Source organism: Lepus europaeus, chromosome 14, assembly GCF_033115175.1.
Source record: "Lepus europaeus isolate LE1 chromosome 14, mLepTim1.pri, whole genome shotgun sequence".
Taxonomy (NCBI): Eukaryota; Metazoa; Chordata; class Mammalia; order Lagomorpha; family Leporidae; genus Lepus; species Lepus europaeus.
Genome location: NC_084840.1, coordinates 49,920,256 through 49,943,227, shown reverse-complemented (window position 1 = coordinate 49,943,227; position 22,972 = coordinate 49,920,256). Strand labels below are relative to the sequence as shown.

The following is a 22,972-nucleotide window of genomic DNA, read 5'->3' as shown; positions in this document are numbered from 1 at the left end:
CTACTGCCTGCACCAGCCGGCCTCCGAGTCGGATCTGACAGCTATGGGGACTGGCTCCAGGTCTTGCCTCGCCGGAAGTGGAGCGGGACCAGGGTTCGGCCACCCTAGGAGCGCCGACAGGTGAAAGAGTGCGGAGACGGGCGGGACGTGAGCTGGGGAACCAGGGGAGGGCCTCCGAGGTGGAGGGGACAGAGCCGCTGAGTGGCGCCGAGGGGCTGCGGCCGGGACCGGAGGGAACTCGGGGCGCCGAGGGTGGGGCCCAAGGGGCTGGGGGCGCGGCCGGAGCCGGGCAGCCGCGCGGGGATGCAGGGTGCGTGGGAGGAGCAGGGAGGGGGCGGGGCCGCGGGGAGGGGAAGTGGGCGGGGCGCCTCCGGGAAGGGGGCGGCCAGGGGGAGTCCTGGGTGCGGGCGGCCGCGGGCTGGCCTGGCCGTGGCGCGATGAGCGGGGCTGGCGCGGCGCCGGGGTCGGCGGGCTCGGGCAGGGGGCTGCGGGTGGATGGGCTGCCCCCGCTGCCCAAGAGTCTGAGCGGGCTGCTGCACTCGGCGTCGGGCGGCGGCGCGTCGGGGGGCTGGCGCCACCTGGAGCGGCTGTACGCCCAGAAGTCGCGCATCCAGGACGAGCTGAGCCGCGGGGGCGCGGGCGGCGGCGGCGGCGGGGGCCGGGCACCTGCGCTGCCCACCAAGCCCCCCAACCTGGACGCCGCGCTGGCGCTGCTCCGCAAGGAGATGGTAAGGAGGCTCCGCGGGCCGGGCTCGCCGTCCCGGCAAAGTTCGCCCGCAGCCGCGCTCTGCTCCGGAAGTCCCCGCGCCCGGCCGCCCACCGCTTTCTGGCCCCTTGGCCCTTGGCCCCTCGCGCCGTCTCTTAAGTTAACCCGCCTTTTACTTGCCCTCCTTGTACCCTCACTCTCCGAGGACAGCTTCCGCACACCCAGCGCCCCGAGTCCTGTTCCAGCTGGCGTGAAAACCGGGGCGGTGGGAGGCGCGGTGCGGGGTGCGCGCTCGGCCTCGGGGCGGAGCGGCGGCGGCGGCTTTGTGCTCCCTCTCCCGCGTGCAACCCAGCTCCCCGGTGAGGGAGAGGCGTCCCTGCCCGCGGAGAGGCTGGGGGCTGTGCGCGGTTATGTTTTCGTGCCCGAAGGAGGACTGTGTTTTGTCCGCCACGAGTGTAGACAGCAGATTCGAGCAGCCCGGCCCGCGTCCAAATCCGATTCCCCGGGGACGGCCCCGGCCCACAGATGGCTGTGCGAGCGACCGCACACGCCGTGCGCCGGAGTGCCCCTGACCCTTCTCGACCTGGTAAAGCTGATTCTCCAAACCCGCTTGAGAAAAACGGGAGCTAGTTGGCCTGCGTGTCTCGGTGAAGTCCACGTGGGTTCTTGGGGTTGTGTAAGGGCGCCAAACAATGGGGCTCGGTTTTTCGCAGTCCTTGGAAAGTGCAGTAGGAATCTGGGGACCAGGATGCAGGGCTGAACCAAAAGCGGGGTCGGGGCAGGGTTTTGGGCGACGGCGAGCCTCCCCCCAGCCTTCCCTCACAGGCTCAGGCCGAGCCAGAGGGGGACGGAAATACTTTTTCCTTTCTTGCTGGTATCCTGATCACTCCACCCACCCTGTCTAACAGCTGTCCACTTCCACCAAGTCCAGATTCTCTTCCTCTCTTAGGCAGGTACATGTTAGCAAATCTAATACAGGAAGTTGCTTCCCTCCTAAGAATAAATTTGCCCGAAAATTTGTTGCTACTGCATTTAAAAATCTTATTTAGAAAAATTCAATTTATGCATGCCTTTCAGGAGCATGTCTGGTCTGAAAACTAAGACTTAAATGGAGTCCAGAAAGCAGCTTTAAGACTTTATAAGCAATTAGCTGTTGTCTTCCCATGCTGTAGCTGGCATTGAAGTGATTTCCATTTCTCTTTGGAAAGATTTTCTAAGCTTCTTACAGAAGCCCTTAAATTCCAAGCCAGCCATGTTTGTTTCTTAATAATCATTAGTTGACAGGAGAATGGTGTTGCTGGCGAATGGCATTTTAATTCAGTAACGCTGCATGCAGTGTGTGTACTGTCTGAACTCAGACACAGCATAAACATGGGGGTGAGGGAGGAAGGCCCATCCCTAGTTATTGAAATGCCCTACATGAGCCAGAGGCAGGAAAACCTCAAGGCCACTCCTGTGAGGCTCTGGTTTTATAAACAACTCAGGGAGTCATCATCCATTCCCTAAAGTATTTTTCCAGGTCCCTCCTGGTGTGACTGAAGTACAGCCACACTTTATAATCATGCCTGGGACCAGAGTGCTGCCAGAGCCTATTTGAAGCTCAAGGAAAATAAACAGCCATCTTTAGGAGGCCTGATCTTTAGCTGAGATAAAGGTAAGATGTGAGTACAGGTCTTGACAAGTCCCTGTAAAGAAATGTCACAAGGTTTGTAAAAGTGCTCTGGTCTTCTGGCTTTTTAAATCGATTTGCTCACATGGGATCCTGGGAGTCTCAATGGGCAGGCCAAACTGAAGCTCTCCGCAGGGAGGCCTTGTGAGATAAGAACTGGGAGTTCATTCCAGAATTATCTACAGAATAGTTGTGTTGCTCTCTTTAATTTGAAGGCTGGAGGTCAGATTTGTGACAAGGAACATAATTAGATGTCATGGCAGAATGTATAAATGCCTTTTAAAACCAAAGTCCCATGCAAGCCCAGAAAGAGGACCAACTTATTATTTATTTGAAAGTCAGAGTTACAGAGAAGGAGAGGGAAAGGGGGATGAGAGAGGGAGAGGGAGAGGGGGAGAGAGAGAGAGAGGGAGAGAGAGAGAGAGAGAGCTTTCATCTGCTAGTTCATTCCCCAAATAACCACCACAGCTAGGGCTGGGCCAGGCTGAAGCCAGGAGCCAGGAGCTTCATGTGCATCTCCCACATGGGTGCAGGGGTTCAAGCACTTGGGCCATCTTCCGCTGCTTTCCCAGGTGTATTAGCAGGGAGCTGGATCGGAAGTGGAGCAGCTGGGATTTGGGGTGCCACAGGCGGAGGCTTAACTTTCTACTCCACAGCACTGGCCCCCAAAAAGCACTTTTCTGAGGCAGACGCTGCAAGAATTGATGACTAAACATTAGGGTGGGGGAAAAGTGATGGAAAAGGGATCAAAGGGGACTTCAGCTTTTTTATGGAAAGTAAAACAATTAAAAATTATTTACAGTCTTAGCACCTAAAGAGCTTCACTGTTAATATTTTGGGATATTCCTTATGTAGGAAAAATGCAAATGAGCTCCATACATTATTGTATTTAATCCTTTTAAAGGTCCTATGAGACTGATACTCAGAGTCCATTTTATATTTTTAAAAAATGAGATGCCTCATTAACTCTTACAAGATCATAGATCTTACTAGGTCGGTCTGGCTCCAAAGCTGTTTGACCATTGCCCCCTACTGCCAGGGCACACATCTCCCCGCAACACACAGGTCATATTCCATGTTCTGGTTTGCTTTTGGAGAACATTGCAGACATTTTCCTAGTCAGTGTAAGAGGATACTTCAAAAACTTCGTGGAAAATGGAATTAAAGATGAGCATATTTTGGTGCAAAAGATTTTGAAATCTATGTATATGAGAGGTCTTCACAAAATTCATAGAAAATGTTATCTTAACAACATGGATTTCAAAAAAATTTTTTTAAGTTGTTTATACTTTATCTTAAAATCTTTATTTGGCTGGCGCCGTGGCTTAACAGGCTAATCCTCCGCCTTGTGGGGCCGGCACACCGGGTTCTAGTCCCGGTTGGGGCGCCGGATTCTATCCCGGTTGCCCCTCTTCCACGCCAGCTCTCTGCTATGGCCCGGGAAGGCAGTGGAGGATGGCCCAAGTGCTTGGGCGTGCACCCGCATGGGAGACCAGGAGAAGCACCTGGCTCCTGGCTTCGGATCAGTGAGATGCGCCGACCGTAGCGGCCATTGGAGGGTGAACCAACGGCAAAAAGGAAGACCTTTCTCTCTGTCTCTCTCTCTCACTATCCATTCTGCCTGTCAAAAAAAAAAAAAAAAATCTTTATTTATTCAAGAGACAGGGCTTCCGTTTACTAGTTCACTCCCCATATGCCTGCAGTGGCCGGATGAAGCTGGGAACTCAATCCTGGTCTCCCACACGGGCCTCAGGGACCCAGCCACTTGAGCCATCACTACTGCCTTCCAGGGTGCACATGAATAGGAAGTTAGGACTGGGAGTGGAGCCAGAACTTGGACCAGGACTCTGATGTGGATGTGGGCATTTGCACTTGCCTTGTAACAGCTAGGCCAAATGCTTGCCCCATTTCAAAATTTTTCTGCACCAAAGTAAACTTTTAATTCCATTTTATGCAGACTTTTTGCAGTACCCTCGTAAGTAATGTTTTGAAGCTGATCATCAATCTTTGGGAAAGTTGCAGCCCTGGGGGAATAAGGAAGAACGGCTGGTTCAGGGGGAAGAGTAAGTTAAGCATTGTAGACTGTGGCGCTAGGGGCTGGAGAGTGGTTGCAGCTGAGAGGAAACACAATCTCCAAGGGAGGAGAAACAGCCAGGATGCTGGGGTAGAGCCTAGGGGGAGCTGGTGTCCTGGCTGAGAGGGGAGAGCCTACGTGGACAACCGTGTCCCGTGGTTGATACCATCATGTTCTGCTCTGAGAGTGTGGCTTCCACTCCCAAGTTTCAACACTTCCTACTCTAGTAACCCCTGGTCTGCGAAATTCTGTACAACTCGGAGTCCCCAACGTCTTCCCTTTTGGAAAGCTTGGAGGGTCACACAGATGGTTATTGCTCTACACACCAAAAATGTCCTTACCTTTTTAAAAAAATTAATATTTTTACATCAGAGGATATTTTTCAATCCCATTCAACATGTTTACTGGGTGTATGTTAATAAGAAAGTACAGTGGCAGATACAAGGATCATCAGGAAATATCTAGGAGTTGAAGAGCTTATAAACACCTGGTATATAAAGGCATCCTTGATGCAATGTGATTTGTTTCAGCTTATTATTATTTTTAGTGAAAACACCTTTTTTGCTTTTTTCCCCTTATTTGTCTTAGCTTATTTCTTATTTTTTTTCATGAGCAAATATTCTATATTAGTAATGAAACTCAGTCTGAACTAGCTTTTGCCAGGGCTGGATATATACAAGGGTGTTTCACAAAGTTAGTGGAATAATGGAATGATAAGTCTGTTCTGGTCCCAAAACGTCTGGAATCCATGCATAGTGTTTTTGTTTGTTTGGTTTTTGTTTTTTGTTTTTGTTTTTTTACTCTATTTGAAAGGCAGAGCTACAGAGAGGCAAAGGTGGGGGGGGGGGGTCTTCCATCTAGTTCACTACCCAGATGGCTGCAATGGAGCTGATTCGAAGCCCGTATCCAGGAGCCTCTTCTGGGTCTCCCACATGGGTGCAGGAACCCAAGGACTTGGGCCATCCTCTACTGCTTCCCTAGGCCACAACAGAGAGCTGGATCGAAAGTGGAGCAGCTGGGACTTGCCCATATGGGATGCCGGCACTGCAGGCTTTACCAGCCCCCATAGTGTTTTTATAATATGCTTTTTCCATGAACTTTTTGATAACTTTGGGTTCAGAGACAAACTTGAATGAGGGCTGATGGGGAACCCAGGGCAGTGAAGTCTCCCTGCCCCCACTGTTTTGCTCTTTTCCTCTCTTTTGGAACCTGCTGCCAACAGTGTGCACACTCAGTCTTGGCCACACTTCTTAGTTCCAGTTTGTAAATTCTGTGGTGAATGCCAGTCTGCCAGCCTGGCCAGCCTGAGCCTGCCAACAGAGCCAAGGACAGGGTTGTAGTTTATTAAGATGGTGTCATCATGTGGATGGGGTTCGGGACTGGGTGTTCCTCAGAGAAAGGACAGTTCCTCAAAATGGAGCCAGGGGTTGCTGGACTGGCAAGATACTAGGTGTCTGTTACAGACCCCTTTTATAGAAAAGCACTTTGTTCTCGGGGTTCCACAATTGGAAAGGTTTGTATCTCTGAGTCGATGGCTAGCTTTGCAATGAGATCTCAGTTGGCCTTTCAAACCCTGCTTGTAGCTGCAGGATGCAGTGGGCCCCCTGGTGTACACCCTTCCTTGTGTAGACTTCTATGTAGACCATCTCACCCAGCAGCTCTGTGAGGGGAGCTCATTCAGCTTACACATATCCCTGAGGCACACCTGAGTCCAGAGACAAAGACCCTCAGTCCTGGGCGCTGGAGATCTGCAGGAAGCAGCAGCCCTGGGGATTCTTGGGTCCTGCTTCTCACAGCAGCAAGTTCTAGTAGCTTTGCCTTGGAATCTCTGCCTTTTTTTTTAAAAATATTTATTGATTTCTTTGAAAGGCAGAATTACAGAGAGGCAGAGGCAAAGAGAGAGAGAGATGTCTTCCATCTGCTGGTTCTCTCCCCAAATGGTGACAACAGCCGGAGCTGGGCCGGCCTGAAGCCAGGAGCCCGGAGTTGCCTCTGGGCCTCCCATGCAGGTGCAAGGCCCAAGGACTTGGGCCATCTTCCACTGCCTTCCCAGGCCATAGCAGAGAGCTAGGTTGGAAGTAGAGCAGCTGGGACTCGAACCGGCACCTATATGGGATGCTGACACTGTAGACAACGGCTTTGCCTGCTGTGCCACAGCACCAGCCATCTTTGCCTTTTTTTTTTTTTCTGTTGAAAACCATCAGCTGGTTATTTTGGTCTCCTGCTTGTGCAGGAATCGTCTACACAGAACTTTGCTTATCTGCAGCGGTCTGATGAAGAATTGAATCTAAGGGGGAGGAGGTTGACTTTGAAACTTGTAATAATTAGCTTTTTTTTTTTTTTTTGACAGGCAGAGTGGACACTGAGAGAGAGAGACAGAGAGAAAGGTCTTCCTTTGCCCTTGGTTCACCCTCCAATGGCCGCCGCGGTCGGTGCGCTGTGGCCGGCGCACCGTGCCGATCCAATGGCAGGAGCCAGGTACTTATCCTGGTCTCCCATGGGGTGCAGGGCCCAAGGACTTGGGCCATCCTCCACTGCACTCCCTGGCCACAGCAGAGAGCTGGCCTGGAAGAGGGGCAACCGGGACAGAATCCGGCGCCCCGACTGGGACTAGAACCCAGTGTGCCGGCGCCGCAAGGCGGAGGATTAGCCTACTGAGCCGCGGCGCCGGCCAATAATTAGCTTTTACACATTTTAGTTTCAGCAACAAACATGTATCTAATGAACTTGTCCATGAGTGGATTTCAGGAGACAAGTGTTAGCCTGAATGGCCAGTACCCCAAATGGCGTGGTCTTTTATTTTGTGCTTGAAAACAATGTCCTCCAGAGAAGGTTTAGTCTTTGAACGAGGTTATGGAAGGTCTAGATCTAAAGTGACATCTGTGATCACAGCACTGGCTCCCAATGCAGTGTTCTTGATTGATGTTAATCAAAGGAGCCAGCGAGTGTCCCATGGCCTTTAACACTGTCCTTACGTTTTCTTTGCTGGTCTTTCCCTAGCATGGTGTAATGTGGTGTTCTCCAGTGAACGGATCACCAGCCCCAGAATCCCCTAGGCTGCTTGGTAAAATGCAAGTCCTGGGCCACATCCTCTTTCTGTGGAATCAGAATTTGGGAGAAGGCAGAATCTGTGTTTTAGCTAGCGCTTTAAGACCTGGGAAGTACATACACGAATCAAGCATCATGAGTGAGAAATCGGTAATATAATTATAATTATAATCGGCAATATAATTCAGGATGTCACTTGACTCTTTTGGGTTACAGATCCTCAGTTGGGAAATGAGAAATGCCATAAACAACCCTTTTGGCTTTAGCAGTGTGATTCTCCCCTCCTGCCTCTGTGGGTCATCCTGGTGCCTACAGCAGTAGTTTGCCGTGTGTTAAGCTAACTTAGGCACAGGTGCAGGACCTATCAACTATAATGTGCTTGGTGACCCTGAAGACACTTGCACATCTATACCTGGTTGTGCACCGGGAGCAGAAAGGAAGAATGGTGTGAATTTGCTGTTCTTGGACTCAGTTAATCGAAAATTAGGTTGTCTGCAATATTTCTCAAGGTTTTTAGGCTGTGATTACCCCATGCTTGTCCCAGTGTCCATTCCAAAAAATGCAAAAGATACACACATACACACACACACATAAATATAAAACGGTGTGCATCCGAAGACATGCCTGTGTCTGGGATGGGGTGGGGGATGGTAAGGACAGACCACAGGATCCTTGTATCCATTCACTTGAGACTATCTCCAAGTGAGCTTGTGATTGTAGTCCCAAGATTTGAAGATAGAAAGGATCAAAAGATACTATTCACACTACTTTAAACTCATCTATTTGCACCTGTAGAGTATTATAAGCTGATACTTTGCCTAACTCATAAGTATCTAACTCTTTTTTTTTTTCCCCTCCCTCTTGGAGAAAGGCACAATCACCTGTTAAATGCAAATGAAAAAAATGGCCCAGCTGTTGTCACGTTGGATATTAGTTCATGAACAGAAGGACTCAAGGAGCAATAGCCCTGGCACTTCTGCATCTCAAGGACATCAGCACACTTTGGGGTGGTGGGGGAGGGCTTGCCTTGCCTTGCTGTTGCTGTAGCTCTCTGAAGTTAGGTGGGCAAGGAGATGTAGGGAGGGCTTGAGAAGAGGACCACAAGGCCCCAACAGTTCATTTCCACCAAGAGCAATTGGAAGCTTTGCAATTTTGCTCTTGGAATGCCCATGTAAACTCTATGGAGACTTCAGCCCTTTGAACAAAATTTTCAGCATCGTCTGGAGGAGACTGGACAGACAGACCACAGACTCCAGGAGCAGGGAAACAGCCTTGAGGCCAGGTCAGATATGAAATCTTTTTGCTGGCACCATGTTCAAGACAGCCCCAGCCTGCTGCCTGGCTCTTTCTGTGCCCACACCTTCCCCGTGTTTCCACGTGAGCATGAGGCAGGGCCTGCAAAGGTCACTGGATTCTTTTGTGGCTCCTTCCCTACAGACACTTCCCATACACGGCCACTCTTTCCCAGGAACTCTGGAGACAGAAATCCCTTCGCCTGCCCCAAGGGTCTACAGAAATTTGTCACAACACGTGTGGCTTCTCTGTCTTTGTGAGCACATTGTGGTCACTCTCTTGATTGGCACTGGAGAGCCATGGGCCAGCCTGGTTTTGCACATGTTTGCCTTGTGAGTTTAAGGATTTGCAAGGGAAGTGCTGGAATCTAGTGAGACAGACTGCCTGTCCAGAGCTCCCTAGTGGAGTGGTGACCTTTGGGGTGAATGCAGTGCCCATCCCCTGCCAAGAGAGGCTGGGCTGAGAGGGAAGATGGCCGAGGTACACATGGGGACTAGAGAGGGTGCAGAGTTGACTGGATTGATCTGATGAATTAATTTTCCCAGTTTTAACATCTAATAAAGTAAGTGTTGACAGGTGTCTGCTGAATAACCCTTATCTGAAATGCTTGTGACTAGGAGTGCTATAGGTTTCTGGGTCTTATGGATTTGAGCATCACTTATCTGAAAATCTGCAACTTTTTGAGCATTGTGGTGGAACTCAGCATCTTTTGAATTTCAGAGTATTTTGGATTCTCAGATTACCCATGATCTCAGCCCATGTAACATGCCTAGGCAAAAGCTTTCTGGGACCCTCAGTTGTACTCAGAAGTGGAGGTAAAGTATCCAAGTTAAGTGCCCTTAACAGAAAAATGGCAAGGTGTTTAACATCCCTTATAACCACAGAGACATGCAAATGAAAACAGTAAGTTTTCCCATTGTCTCGAAAAGGTTAGCAAAGGCTTAAAGTGTGCCAGTGATTATGAGTGTTTGTACAGATAAACCCTCTCTTGCAATGTTTTTGGGGATGCAAAATGGTACAGTGTCTTTGCAGCTAATTTATTAATATTCAGGAAATTCAAAGTATGCCTGTCTTTTGACCCTGTAGTTTCATTTTTAAAAAGACTATGAAATGGCATTTTATTTAAATAGCAAGGCAAAATTGCAATACCATTTTAAATTTTGTACAACGTAGGTCATAGAAAGGATATAAAACATTTTTAGTATTATTATATCTTCACACAGCTAAAGCCACTTATTAAAGCTTTCTTAAACCACTAGATACATAGGATTATTCCTAGATTAAAAGTAGTTCCAGGCCAGCGCTGTGGCATAGCATGTTAAAACCCCAGCCTGCAGTGCTGGCATCCCATATGGGCACCAGTTTGAGTCCCAGCTGCTCCACTTCCAATCCAGCTCTCTGCTATGGCCTGGGAAAGCAGTAGAAGATGGCCCAAGTGCTTGGGCCCCTGCACCTGCATGGGAGACTCAGAAGAAGCTCCTTTGATGGCCCGGTCTTTCCGCTGGGATCTCACAGAGATCTTTCATTTAGGTTGGTTTTTTTTGTTTGTTTTTTGTTTTTTGCCAGAGTGTCTTGGCTTTCCATGCCTGAAATACTCTCTTGGGCTTTTTAGCACGATCTGAATGCCTTAAGGGCTAATTCTAGGCCAGAGTGCTGTTTAGGACATCTGCCATTCTATGAGTCTGCTGTGTACCCCACTTCCCATGTTGGATCGTTCTCTCCTTTTTAATTCTATCAGTTCGTATTAGCAGACACTAGTCTTGTTTATGTGATCCCTTTGACTCTTAATGCTATCATTATGATCAATTATGAACTGAAACTGATCACTTTGACTAGTGAGATGGCACTGGTACATGCCACCTTGATGGGACTAAATTGGAATCCCCTGGCAAGTGTAGCTTTTTTTTTTTTTTAAATGCTGCCATCTTTTTTTTTTTTTTTTAAGATTTATTTATTTATTTGAAAGAGTTACACAGAGAGGAGAGGCAGAGAGAGAGAGAGAGAGAGGTCTTCCATCCCCTTGTTGACTCTCCAGATGGTCGCCACGGCTGGAGCTGCGCCAGTCTAAAGCCAGGAGCCAGGAGCTTCCTCCAGGTCTCCCACACGGGTGCAGAGGCCCAAGGACTTGGGCCATCTTCCATTGCTTTCCCAGGCCACAGCAGAGAGCTGGATTGGAAGAGGAGCAGCCGGCACTAGAACTGGTGCCCATATGGGATGCCAGTGCTTCAAGCCAGGGCATTCACCCACTGCGCCACAGTGCCAGCCCCGCAAGTGTAGCTTTTTAAAAAAATTTTTTTTTTCATTTTATGTGAAATGCTAAGAGAAAGATCTTCCAACTGGTCATTCGCTTCCCAAATGCCCTCAGCAGCCAAGGCTGGGCCAGGCCGAATCCAGGAGCCTGGAACTCTATTCCGTTCTCCTACTGGGTGGTACCAACCAAGGATTTGAGCCACTGTCTGCTGCCTGCCAGAAGCACGTAACAGGAAGCTGGGATGGGAAGCAGAGCTCTTTCTTAAGGCCAGCTTCTGATGGACTAAATGTGTGCCTCCAGTGGGCATCTTTAGAACAATGGGTCTTTTTTGTTTTTAAGTTTATTAATTTCATTTATTTGAAAGGCATTCCTTATGCCTGCAACAGCTGGGGCTAGGCCATACCAAAGCCAGGAGCCTTGAACTCCATCCAGGTGGATGGCAGGGGCACAAGCACTTCTGCTGCCTCCCAGGGTGAATTAGTAGGCAGCTGGATCAGAAGCAGAGACAGGACTTTATCCCATGTCATGTAGCATATGAAGTGGCAACATCCCAAATGGCTTAGCCTGCTGTATCACAATGTGTGCTCCAGACAGTGGGCTTTTTTTTTTTTTTTTAAAGATTTATTTATTTGAAAGGCAGAGGGAAAGAGAGAGAAGGATCTTCCATCTGCTGGTTCACTCCCCAAATATCTGCAACCGTGAGGGCTGGGCCAGGCTGAAGCCAGGAGCCAGGAACTCTGTCTGGGTCTCCCATGTGGGTGGCAGGGACCCAAGCACTTGGACCATCTTCTGCCTTCCCAAGCACATTAGTAGGGAAATGGATTGGAAACGGAGCAGCCAGGACTTGAGTCCATTTCCTCTTGTTCTGTCCTAGGCTTAGAAGAAAGGCAATCACCTTTATCCTTTAAGAAATATCTTCATACACTTTTCTTTGATTATAAAAACAAAGCACTGTAATTATATTGAAACTTCAAGTGGTTTGTACTCATACAAAGCAGTGAGCCACAACTCCCTGCTGCAAAGCAACAGACTTCAAATGTTTGGGTCTTGGGACCCTTTTATACTCTTAAAAATTATTAAGGATCCCACAGAGCTTTTGTTTATTCGGGTTAACCTATCACTGTTACCCTTCTAGAAATTAAATCTGAGAAACTTTAAAACACTAACCCTTTAAAAACTAGTTTGAGTTAGAGAGAAACAAGAATGTGCTAAGGTACAGAGTGGGCCCTGTGTGGGTGTGCATGGCCTCAGTTGTTCAGTCAACAGAAAACCCACCTCAGACCATCTTTACCTGGTAGAGAAATTTGTGGGGAGGCCTTGGGGAGGGGTGGGCTTTAGGTTTGGCTTCCTTTGAGGGTGCCATCGTGCACCCTCTGTCCCTGAAACACCACAGTGCTAGTCCTCAGCTTGGCCAGTGGGGAGTATCCACAGGGGGTGAGGCTGGCCAAACAGTGCCAGTGCCACTGAGCCTCTTCCCCTCTGGGGGGACCATTGCTGTTGTGGGAAGTGCACTTAGTGCAGGATTGAAGCACGCCGGGGAGCGTCCTTAGGGTATTTCTATCCAGCTCGCGGAGCTGATAGCTCTTTCCTTGCCACATCAGCACTGGTGAAGGCTTTCTCTTTGATTTTCCCTTTCTAAACAGTATGCAGGTCAGTGGCCTTCTGTCAACACATCCTTTATCTGAAATCAGGTTACATTCGATTCGCTCTCTGCTTTCTTCAGTTTACAGTCCAGTCGTGCAGATGCAAACTGGACGCCTTGTTTAGACTGGGGCATTTATCAAGTCTCTGCGGAAATAGATTAGTACGCCGTCTGTATATTGTGCTTCCTCATTCATTACATCTTAGAAAAGATAACTGCAAACATTCTCATTGTCAGTTGTTACGTATGTACAGAGGGAAACAGAAAATTCAGAAAGGCCAAAGGTAGCAATCGCCTGGGATCCCAGCCTCCTGCTAACCCAGTGCTGACATGAAGGTGTCCCTGTCTTCCCTGTGCTGGCTGTGCAGGCTGATAGCTACCCAGGCCAGAGTCCTGCAGAGCTGCCCCCGGCCCTGCTGCCCGCTGTTGGTTTCAGTCAAGGGCCTTGTCTGTGCTTGTTTCCCCATCTGCTTTTTTTTTTTTTTAATTGCATTTACTTATTTTCATTTTATTTGAAAGAGAGAGCAAGAGACATTGATCTGCTATGTGCTGGTTCACTCCCCAAATACCTGCAATAGTGAGGAGCCTGGAACTCCATCTGAATCTGCCCCTTGGGTGGCAGGAACCCAAGCATCTGAGCTGCTGTCTGCTGCTTCCCAGGGTGAGCAGTAGCAGGACGCTGAATCAGCAGCAGAGGAGCTGGGACTCAAACCAGGCACTGCAAAATGAGACACAGGCGTCCCAAGTGGCATCCTAACCACCGTGCCAAATGCCTGCCTCTTTTTCCCTCATCTTCATAGACTTAGTACCTATCTCACAGAACCAGGACGAAGAGCAAGTATTTGTGCACAGTGACATTTTTCTCTCTCTCTACAGTGAATGACTAGGAATAAACTAGTTAGCTCATTAAAAACTTGTATGATATTTTAAGGCTTTGTACAGATATTGTTGATTAGTTCTCTTAGGTTTTTAGTTCTCTTAGAAAGGGTTTAAAAGTATGCAGTCCTATTTGCAGTGTGCATCCATTATCTATTTTATTATACACATTTTAAATTGATACGAAAAGATACTACAGTTGATCTTGGCCAAAAGGCCAAGAAGCAATTATACATGTTTTTAAAATTAAGAGAAGCACATTTTTAGGGAGATGTTTAAGCAATACAGAAGGCTACAAATTGAACAGGTAGTGTGCATCACCTCCTTCACCCAGTCTCACTTCCCAGGAGGTTCTGCTAACAGACATCTCCTCTTCCGGCAAACAGCTTGCATGTGTGTGTGCCTACATGCAGGCAGTGAGATGTTCCAAACATTCTTCTGTGATGTGAACTTTTGGGCTTAACTGTGGACTTAGAAGCTTTTCTACATGCATCTGGAGCTGTCTCATTCTGCTAAATGACTAGCTAGTTTTGATTGCCTCTCTACACCTTAGCCATAGTTTTTTAAACCTTGTCTGTTTAGGTTGAGGAACTGTACTGGGCTGGTGGAGAGGGTGGGGGAGGCGGGGGGAGGACATCATTTCAAAGTTGACTTCATTTGTGACTTACTGAGACCGACTGTGGTGGTGGTGGGGTGTTGTGGGGGGTGGAAGGAGACAGAAAGAGAGTGAGAGAGGATAAGAATTTTCTATCCTCTGGTTTATTTCCAAATGGCTGCAACAGCCAGGGCTGGACCAGGCTGAAGCCAGGAGCCAGGAACTTCATCACAGTCTCCCATATGTGTGGCAGGGGCCCAAGTACCTGTGTTATTCTGTTGTCTTCCCAGGTATATTAGCAAAGAGCTAGATTGGAAGTGGAGCTGCTGGGACTAAAACCTGCACTGTGATATGGGATGGTAGCATCTTAAACCTGCTGTGCCCCAATGCTGGACCGGAGAAGTCATTTTTGCTTAAGCACCCTAGTGAATTATTGCAACTTTAGTTCCTTACATAAAACAGAATCTTTTTGCTATTTCTAAAAAAAAAATTTTTTTAGAAAGTTTTCATGATGTTTTGTATTCAACAAAAATTTGAATTGTCTTCTAATAGTTGCGGCTTAAATGTCTTAAATGTTGTGGCTGCACATTTTTTAGAAGTTAGGAGGACTGCGAAGCTGGAACCCCCACGGAAGCCTCTAGGGAGTCAGACTTCAGTGATGTGAAACTCAGCCGGGAACCCCCATCCTGTCTGAAGTTCCTGTGTGTGGAGCCTATTGTTAAGGTTTAACATCACAAGTGGAAGGAAACTGTTTCCAGGGTGCTCAGGGCTTGGGCCATTGTTAGGAGTGCTGTGGCCGCCAGGAGCTCTGCCTCTGGAGAGAAGGGGATGCTCAGGAAGGAAGCAGGAAGCCTGAACAGAGGGAGGAAGGACTCCCAGTAACAGGCGGCAGCAATGGGAGCCAGCTGATCGTTCTGCTGTTTAAAGTCTAGAATAAGGGAGTAGGAATTGCAGGGGCTGAAAATTTGTTTTTCATAAATGAGCCTTCTAAATTTTCAAAAAATGTTTTAAATGAGAGCTGTCTTTGAGGAGACCAGCCTTCCTTCCAGGCTACATCCTTGGGATGGCAGGTGCCACCTGCTTGGAGTGGGGCCAGTGGAAGTTGTTACTGGGCTCGCCAGGTTGGGCTTTTCCTGGAAGACCAGATTTTTTTTTTTTTAAGATTTATTTATTTATTTGAAAGTTGGAGTTACACAGAGAGAGAAGGAGAGGCAGAGAGAGAGGTCTGCCATCCACTGGTTCACTCCAGCAATGGCTGGAGCTGCGCGAATCGGGAGCCAGGAGCCAGGAGCTTCTACCAGGTCTCCCACGTGGGTGCAGGGGCCCAAAGACCCGGGCCATCTTCTACTGCTTTCTCAGGCCACAGCAGAGAGCTGGATTGGAAGTGGAGCAGCCGGGATTCAAACTGGCGCCATATGGGATGCCAGCACGGCAGGTGGTGGCTTTACCTGCTATGCCACAGTGCCGCCACAGTGCCGGCTCCCAGAAATTATGGTTCATGGGTGATTTAATCCTGTGCTGCAGTTTATTCCTCTGGGCTGGTCCCTCTCTCCCATATCCCAGATCCACAGGCCTGCAGGGTTGACACTGCTTAGTTGGATGTCTTTAGCTCTTCTCTTCTTTTTCTTTTTAATTTATTTGCGATGCAGAGACACAGAGAGAGAGAGAGACAGACAGACAGAATGCTCTTATCTGCTGAGCACTCCCCAAATGCTTGCAGTGGCTGAGGGCTTGAAGCTGAGAGCCAGGAACTCAATCCATGGGTGGCAGGAACCCAACTACTTAAGCCATTACCTGCTGCCTTCAAGGATCTGCGTTAGCAGGAAGCTGGAATCAGGAGCCAGGGCCAGGCATCGAACCTAGGCACTCCCGTGTGGGCTGTGGGTTTCCTAACCATGGCTATCGCTAGGACAGATGTCTGTCCCAAGTCCTGACATGATGGGAACCATGGGAGAGCACCCAGTGGTCTGACAGTTGCCGCAGGGGCCCCTTCGGGTGTGCTGGGCCTCTGCTGAGCTGAGTATCTCCCCTCACTAGGCCACTCTGCAGCCACGTGTTCCTGGGGAGGGTGTGTGTGATCGCTGTGACCAGGCATTTTCACCAGGTCACCAAATGGCTATCTGCTCTGCAAGGGACCCGGAAGGGTAACAGTGTCACTGCATTAAAGAAACTTGTCCTGTGTCAGAAGAAAGGAGACCCAAATGCCTACCTGCCATGTAAAGTGGGGTATGATAAACGCTGTAAGGCAGGCAGAGAGGATGAGGGAGAAGGAGAGCACTGTGGCTGAGCCCCTCACTGTCTTTCAAGAGGAGGGAAACTGCTGGGCCAGGCGGTCAAGGAGGCTGCAGCAGGGGCAGTGGGATTGGCTTGGGCTTGGAGGGGTCTGGGCCAAGGGGCCTCAGCCTGACTGGAATGCTGCCTGAGGGTTTTCACCTTTGCTCTAGAGCAGTCAGTGAACGTACTGAACAGACACAGCTGAGGAAGAGATGTCCTGGCCCGCAAGTCACGTTTGTCACAGAGCCACTTAACCACATGTCCTCCTGGTTAACTTTGAGGGTTTCTGGTACTGCCGAGGAAGGCGGCATGGAGAAGCTGGGTTGTGTGCGGGCATATGCGTGCCTGTGGGTGTGTCTGCATGTGGTTTAACTCCTTGTTCAATTCGTCTGTGTGCTTGTCATGTGTTTGGTTGTGTAACAGGTGTGTGCAGGACTGTTCTCTGTGTGTGTGTTTCCAGGCCAGTGTCCCACCCGGTCACAAGGAAGCCAAGCGAGTCATCTGGGTGCTGCACTACCAACGTGGCCAGGGTGCCACCCTCTTTGCTTCTGGCTCCTTGCCTGCTGTGTGTACTAAGTAGGCCTGGATGGGAACTGGCATTTTCAGGAGAAAAGTCTGCAGGAGCCGGACATGGAATCACAGGAAGTCAGAGCCCTTGAAACCTAGTAAGGTTTCAGAGCCATTGAGCCCAGGCTTTTACCTGGGCTGACCTCAAACCATACCAGACAGCTGAAAATCAGGCTTGTTCTGATAGCATGTCACTCACTGCCACTTCCGTGATTCATTGAGTCTTGGGATCACCCAGCCCTGTTGGTGTCAGAGTGACTCAGGAGAACTTTATCTTGTTCTTCGTGAGTGTCTTCGGTGATTTTTTTGAACAAATACTGCTGTGAAATTAGGAGGGTGTGGCTTTATTAAAGTTAATATTTCTTTAATTAAATCCTAGAGAAGATAAGCACATTGGAGTTTGTCAAGTCGGCATCTAGCACTTCCTTCCCTGCAGGCTAGGACACATTTGGAAGGCAGGGTCGGGGACGGGAGCTGGGCCTGTGGCTTGGAGAAGGAACCACAGCAATGGTTGCTCTGTCTAGAGACTCTCCTGGGGCAAACATTCCATGGGATGTTAACCTAAGGAAACCAAAGGATTCATTTCAAATGGACTCATTGTTTAGACTTCTTTATTCTGTATTTTTAGGGCAGTCAGTACTCTTAGCACTTTCAAGTTCTAGAAGATGACGAGATCTGAGGATGTTGTAGAGGAATCTTGGAAAATGGGAGAAAACTGTAGAGGAAAGGACTCTGGTGACCCGTGGACCAGAACATTAGTAATGAAAGTAGTGGAAGGGCCTGTATATTTAGTTTGGAGAAGAGGGTTTTTTGTTGTTGTTGTTTAGGGTGTAGGAGTGATGGAATGATCTAGAGATGTTTATAGGGTAGGCTGGGAAGACTGCTGTTAGATTTGCATGCTAAGCAGTTACACCTGGTATCAAGGGCTACCTTCAGGCTGGGAGATTTTGATTTTTGTATAAAATAACAACATCTGTTTGCAAAGGAATGAGCTTGCCTGGAAGGCCCTGCTTTCTAGGGTATGAGGTAGGACATCCAAGGTCCTTTCCTTCTTGAGCGTCTCCAGCTTCCGCTTATCTCCTTGCAAAGCAGTTTAGCTGATTACTTTTCATCCTGTGCTGCTGTCTTCTAACCAGAGTTGACCAGGTGGCCCTTCCCCAGGCTACTTTTCCAACTTTGTGTTGAATGGGCAGAGGAGGAGAAGGAACATGGTAGCACATGGGGCGCTGCTGTTCCTGGAGCTTTGCTCTATGTGCCACTGCTTCCCAAGGTGAGAGATTGCATGCTAGCAGAGTGGCAAAGAAATCATGAAAGTGATAACCGGCCGGCGCCGCGGCTCAATAGGCTAATCCTCCACCTTGTGGCGCTGGCACACTGGGTTCTAGTCCCGGTCGGGGCGCCGGATTCTGTCCCGGTTGCTCCTCTTCCAGGCCAGCTCTCTGCTATGGCCCGGGAAGGCAGTGGAGGATGGCCCAAGTGCTTGGGCCCTGCACCCCATGGGAGACCAGGAGAAGCACCTGGCTCCTGCCTTCGGATCAGCGCGGTGCATCGGCCGCAGCGCGCCGGCCGTGGCGGCCATTGGAGGGTGAACCAACGGCAAAGGAAGACCTTTCTCTGTCTCACTGTCCACTCTGCCTGTCAAAAAAAAAAAAAAAGTGATAACCGCCACAAGGAGGGCAGCAGCCGTTGCTCTTTTTAGGAGCTGAGCAGCTTGTCCGCAGTCTCATGACTGGTGAGGGTCAGGGTCAGGGCCAGGGCCAGGGCCAGGGTCAGGGCCAGGGCCAGGGCTTGTTTGTTGCAATTTCTTTGAATGTTTATCTGTTTTCATCTACTTGAAAGGGAGATCTTTCATTTGCTGGTTAACTCCTCAGATGCACATAACAGCCAAGGTTTAACCAGGCTAAAGCCAGGGACTCCATCCAGGTCTCCCATACCAGTGGCAGGGACCCAAGCACTTGAGCCATCACCTGCTGCCTCCCAGGGTGTGCATTAGCAGGAAGGTGGATCAGAAGTGGAAGAGCTAAGACTTGAACCACGTGCTCCAGTACAGGACGTGGGCATCCCAAGCAGGGGCTTGACCCACGAGACCATGTGCCTGCGGGGGCTAGGCTTAGAACCCAGCAGAGGCAGTGAGTGTGTTCTGTAGTCTTCTGTTTGGCTGGCGTGAAATTCTGTGCCTACCTGAGAATAAAGGTAAGTAGCTCAGGAAAGACAGAAAGATATGTATGTCAGTAACACTGTATTTTTTTTTTTTTACTAGACCTGAACATCAGAATCATCTGAGTAGTTTTTTAAACACAAATGCCAGGTACTCTCCCTCATGGGTATGTGTGCACACATACCATGTCTCTGTGTCTGTCTCTGTCTCTCTCTCTCAAACTCTAACCAGGAGAAAAAGCAACTGTGTCTAACTTAGGATGTGGTGGCCTGGACACCTCTTGGTTTGGCCACTGCTTTTTGTTTTAGATATTTATTTTTATTTATTTGAAAGGCAGAGTGACAGAGTGGGGAAGGGAGCAAAGGGAAGAGAGGGAGAGGGAGAGGGAGGGCGGAAGGGGGAGAGGGAAAGGGAGAGGGGGGGGAGACGGAGAGAGAGTAAGGGTGAGAGGGAAAGAGAGAGAGGGAGAGAGAGAGAGATCTCTAATTTGTTGGTTTACTCCCCAGATAGCCACAACACCATGATTGGGCCAGTATGAAGCCAGGAGCTAGGAACTCCACCGGGTCTCTCATGTAAGGTGGCAGGGGCCCAAGTCCTTGGACCAGTCTAACACTGCCTTCCCAGGTGCATTAACAGGAAGTGGGATTGGAAGTGGAGCAGTCAGGACTCGAACCAGCACAACGATATGGAATGCTGGTATCATAGGCAGCAGTTTCACCTGCTGTGCCACAACTCTGGCCCCTGAGAGCAGGGTGCCATTGAGTCATGACTGCCCTCTGAGCACAGCCCAGCAAACTGTTTCTCCAGGCAGGCACTTGCAATCAGGATAAAGAAGCAATACTTTGTTACAGAAGCTCCCCAAGTATATGAGCTAGCTGTAAATGAGCCCATCTAAACCATCTTTGTAGGCCAGTTGAGGACAAGGACCTCAGCATGCCGTTGGGAATGGCAAAGTTGGGCCTAGAGGCCAGGCCTCTGACCTGTGGCCAGGGTCTCTCCGTGGAAGGCTTCTTTAGGGATGTTAGAAACATGAGGAGTCACTTCAGCAACAACAGAGCCCACCTCTCCACCTGGAAGTCTTCTCTTAGTGTCTTGGCACAATAGGCCCAATAAACCCAGCACAAGTGGGTCCTTCGTTGTCTGTTTAGGCTATAGTAGAGTGCCAGTGTTCATGTGGAGATCTATGGTATTGGAAGGGCATGGGGAGCAACCTAGAATGTAACACTTCATCTTGTCCCAAAATGAATGCTTATTGCTGGGTAAAAGTCGTTTTGGTGATTATAACTGTTGTAAATCCTGCAACACTTCCTGTGTGTGTTTATGTCTACAGGTACCCATATGTCTTGAGTACTACTTACTATAATGGGTTGCTATTTAATGTAATCTTCTCAGTAGCCCTGAAGAGGAATTATTCTATTTTTCAATCAACCACATCATCAAGGTGATAAATAACTCATTTGGGGGTCAAGAAGCCGAAGGCAGGCCTTGCAGCATCTTGAGATTTTTTTCCCCCTTGCAGCTCACAGCAGATGTAGGGCCAGTGGCATCCCCTGGGAGCTTGTTGGAAACACAGCTGTGCAATACGCATCTGCATGTTCAATGTGATCCCTGAGTGGGTCTCAGGCACCTGAACGGTGAAGATGTGTTAGTCTGTCCTGCATTTCCAAGTGTACAGTCACAGGCTGTGTGAACTGTGGACTGCCTAGACAATGGTGGTCCCATGACATTGGTCTAAGTGTGTAGCGTGATGCTGGCACAGTGACGAAATGGTCCAGTGATGCCTGTGTCCCCTGCATGACTACTGACCCTTCTCTCTTTGGGAGTTGATGTAATCGAGGCATTTCCTGTCCTGATTGTGCTCTTTTCCATGGGATGGGAGGTGGACAAGGGAGGATCTTGAAGGCAAACAAATACACAGGATTTCTGTAAGTGTTTTTCTGTCACCATTTGTTTCTGTGACAGTAGTTTCCAGTAGCAACTGTGCAGGCTCCACATCTTCCTAGGCCTCTTTGTATTCAATCAGTTGCTCTGGGGAAGGATCCCGTAGATGGCTTGGGAGGAGGTTGACTCTGCCTGGAAGAGAGGGACCTCTGACGCCCCTCTTGAGAGTCTGGGGGCTGAGCTGGTCTAGGTGGGTGCTGCAGAGGACAGTATGCCACATTGGCTGGTGAGCTGCTGCTCCTGGTGGAGCATAGTTCATTGCCCTGGGAGTTGGAATGACTGCATGGCTCAGGTCCAACGTAGTTGCTGGGAAGGCCAGCGTAGGTCTTCCTGTAGCCAGAGGAAGTGACACCTGTATCTTGGCATCCAAAGTGAAACCAGTTGGGGTCACCAGACTGAGGCGCACCTGCTCGGGGTAAATTTCACAGGCTGGGCTCGCTGCCCCATAGGTGTGATCTGTCCTGGACGCACTGAGTAATGTCTGAGGTGTGGACAGAGCCCCATCAACGTGCCCTCGAAACTGGAGAGCTGCAGCACCCGTGTGATGCCAGGAGTCCTTCACTGTGAGGAAGGAATGTGCTGGCACCAGCAGACAGCTGGCTGCGTGTTCAGCTAAAAGCCATCTCCACTGCTGACTTCTTGCTTTTCCCTCCCCACCCTTTCCCTCAAGGTTGGCCTCCGCCAGCTGGACATGTCTTTGCTTTGTCAACTCTACAGCCTGTACGAGTCGATTCAGGAATACAAGGGAGCGTGCCAGGCAGCAGCCAGCCCGGACTGCTCCTACGCTCTGGAGAATGGCTTCTTCGACGAGGACGAGGAATATTTCCAGGAGCAGAGCGCAGTCCAGGATGGGAGGGACCGAGGCCCTCCTCGGGATGTGTCGCTGCCTGTCTCTTCCCTCTCCAGCAGCAGCTGGGTCCTGGAGTCCCTGTAGAGGGCCACGGGGTCTACGCTTCCTACTGGACACGCCGTCAGCATTTGCTTCTCTTGTGAGAAAGCTCCTGTGCTCCTCCGTGGTGGACAGTGCTCAGGCCTGAGGGACGAACGTTGCCAGATCAGTTTGTAGCAGGAGACTCTCCATTGATATGGGGTGGCATTCCACCTGGTCGGCTGCAGTTCTGCTTGGGTGACCTAGAGGTGTTCAGGAATATCCTTGACAGCCTTCTCCTGAGATGCACCTGCTGAGCACTCACAAGGATGTGAGGAGAGGATCCCTGTAGGAGGCCTTGGAGGGTATTTCGTGTGGGGTGACTTGGGGTTAGTTACTTCCTTACAGGTGGCTGATTATTTGTACCCTCTTTGTTTTGGGGTTTGTGATGTGTGAACACCAGCACTGCACCGTTCCCTGCCTCTGCAGCTTTTGCTGGTTCTTGAGCCTTTAAGCCTCTTATGTTGGCTTTATTTATTTATAAGCTGCGTTACTAACTGGTCAGGTGACTTGGTGAACACTTTTTACTGAAAAAATAAGCACTTCTGGTCACACCAACCAACTGCTTACTCTCAGCCTTCCAAAACTTTATATCATTCTTTGTTAATCAGATACAGGAGGAAAGAAGCTAATAGGAAGATATGTTGAGTAAAATGACAAAACAAAACTGGAACAAGCTAATGTTTTGTATCATTCACTGTAAAATGGGAAACATTTTTGTTTTTAAAGATTCTGAATGTAAACTAGTAGGTTAGGAAGCAAACACCCTCCCCTCAAAACAGTGATTACCTTAAGCCTTAATATATTTATTAAAGTATTTTATGAAAACTTTACATTTTGTAGGTTAAAAATACAGATAAAATGTTCAACTGCCTGTTGTCATGTGCTATTTTTTTCTGAATTCAGAATCATCAGTTTCTACAACCTGAATGTATTGAATAAAATCAAAT

The 22,972-nt window shown here is 49.2% G+C and overlaps 1 protein-coding gene and 1 pseudogene across 1 annotated transcript; one reads left to right on the top strand and one right to left on the bottom strand.

Annotated features, from left to right (window-relative positions):
* Positions 1-437: 437 nt before the first annotated feature.
* On the top strand, positions 438-22,972 carry FAM89A (family with sequence similarity 89 member A). The gene is made up of 2 exons (XM_062211371.1): positions 438-728; positions 21,765-22,972. Exons 1-2 carry the CDS (start codon positions 438-440, stop codon positions 22,026-22,028), a joined length of 555 nt encoding a protein of 184 aa, XP_062067355.1. The 3' UTR covers positions 22,029-22,972.
* Positions 13,666-13,788, bottom strand: LOC133774077 (U2 spliceosomal RNA; annotated as a pseudogene).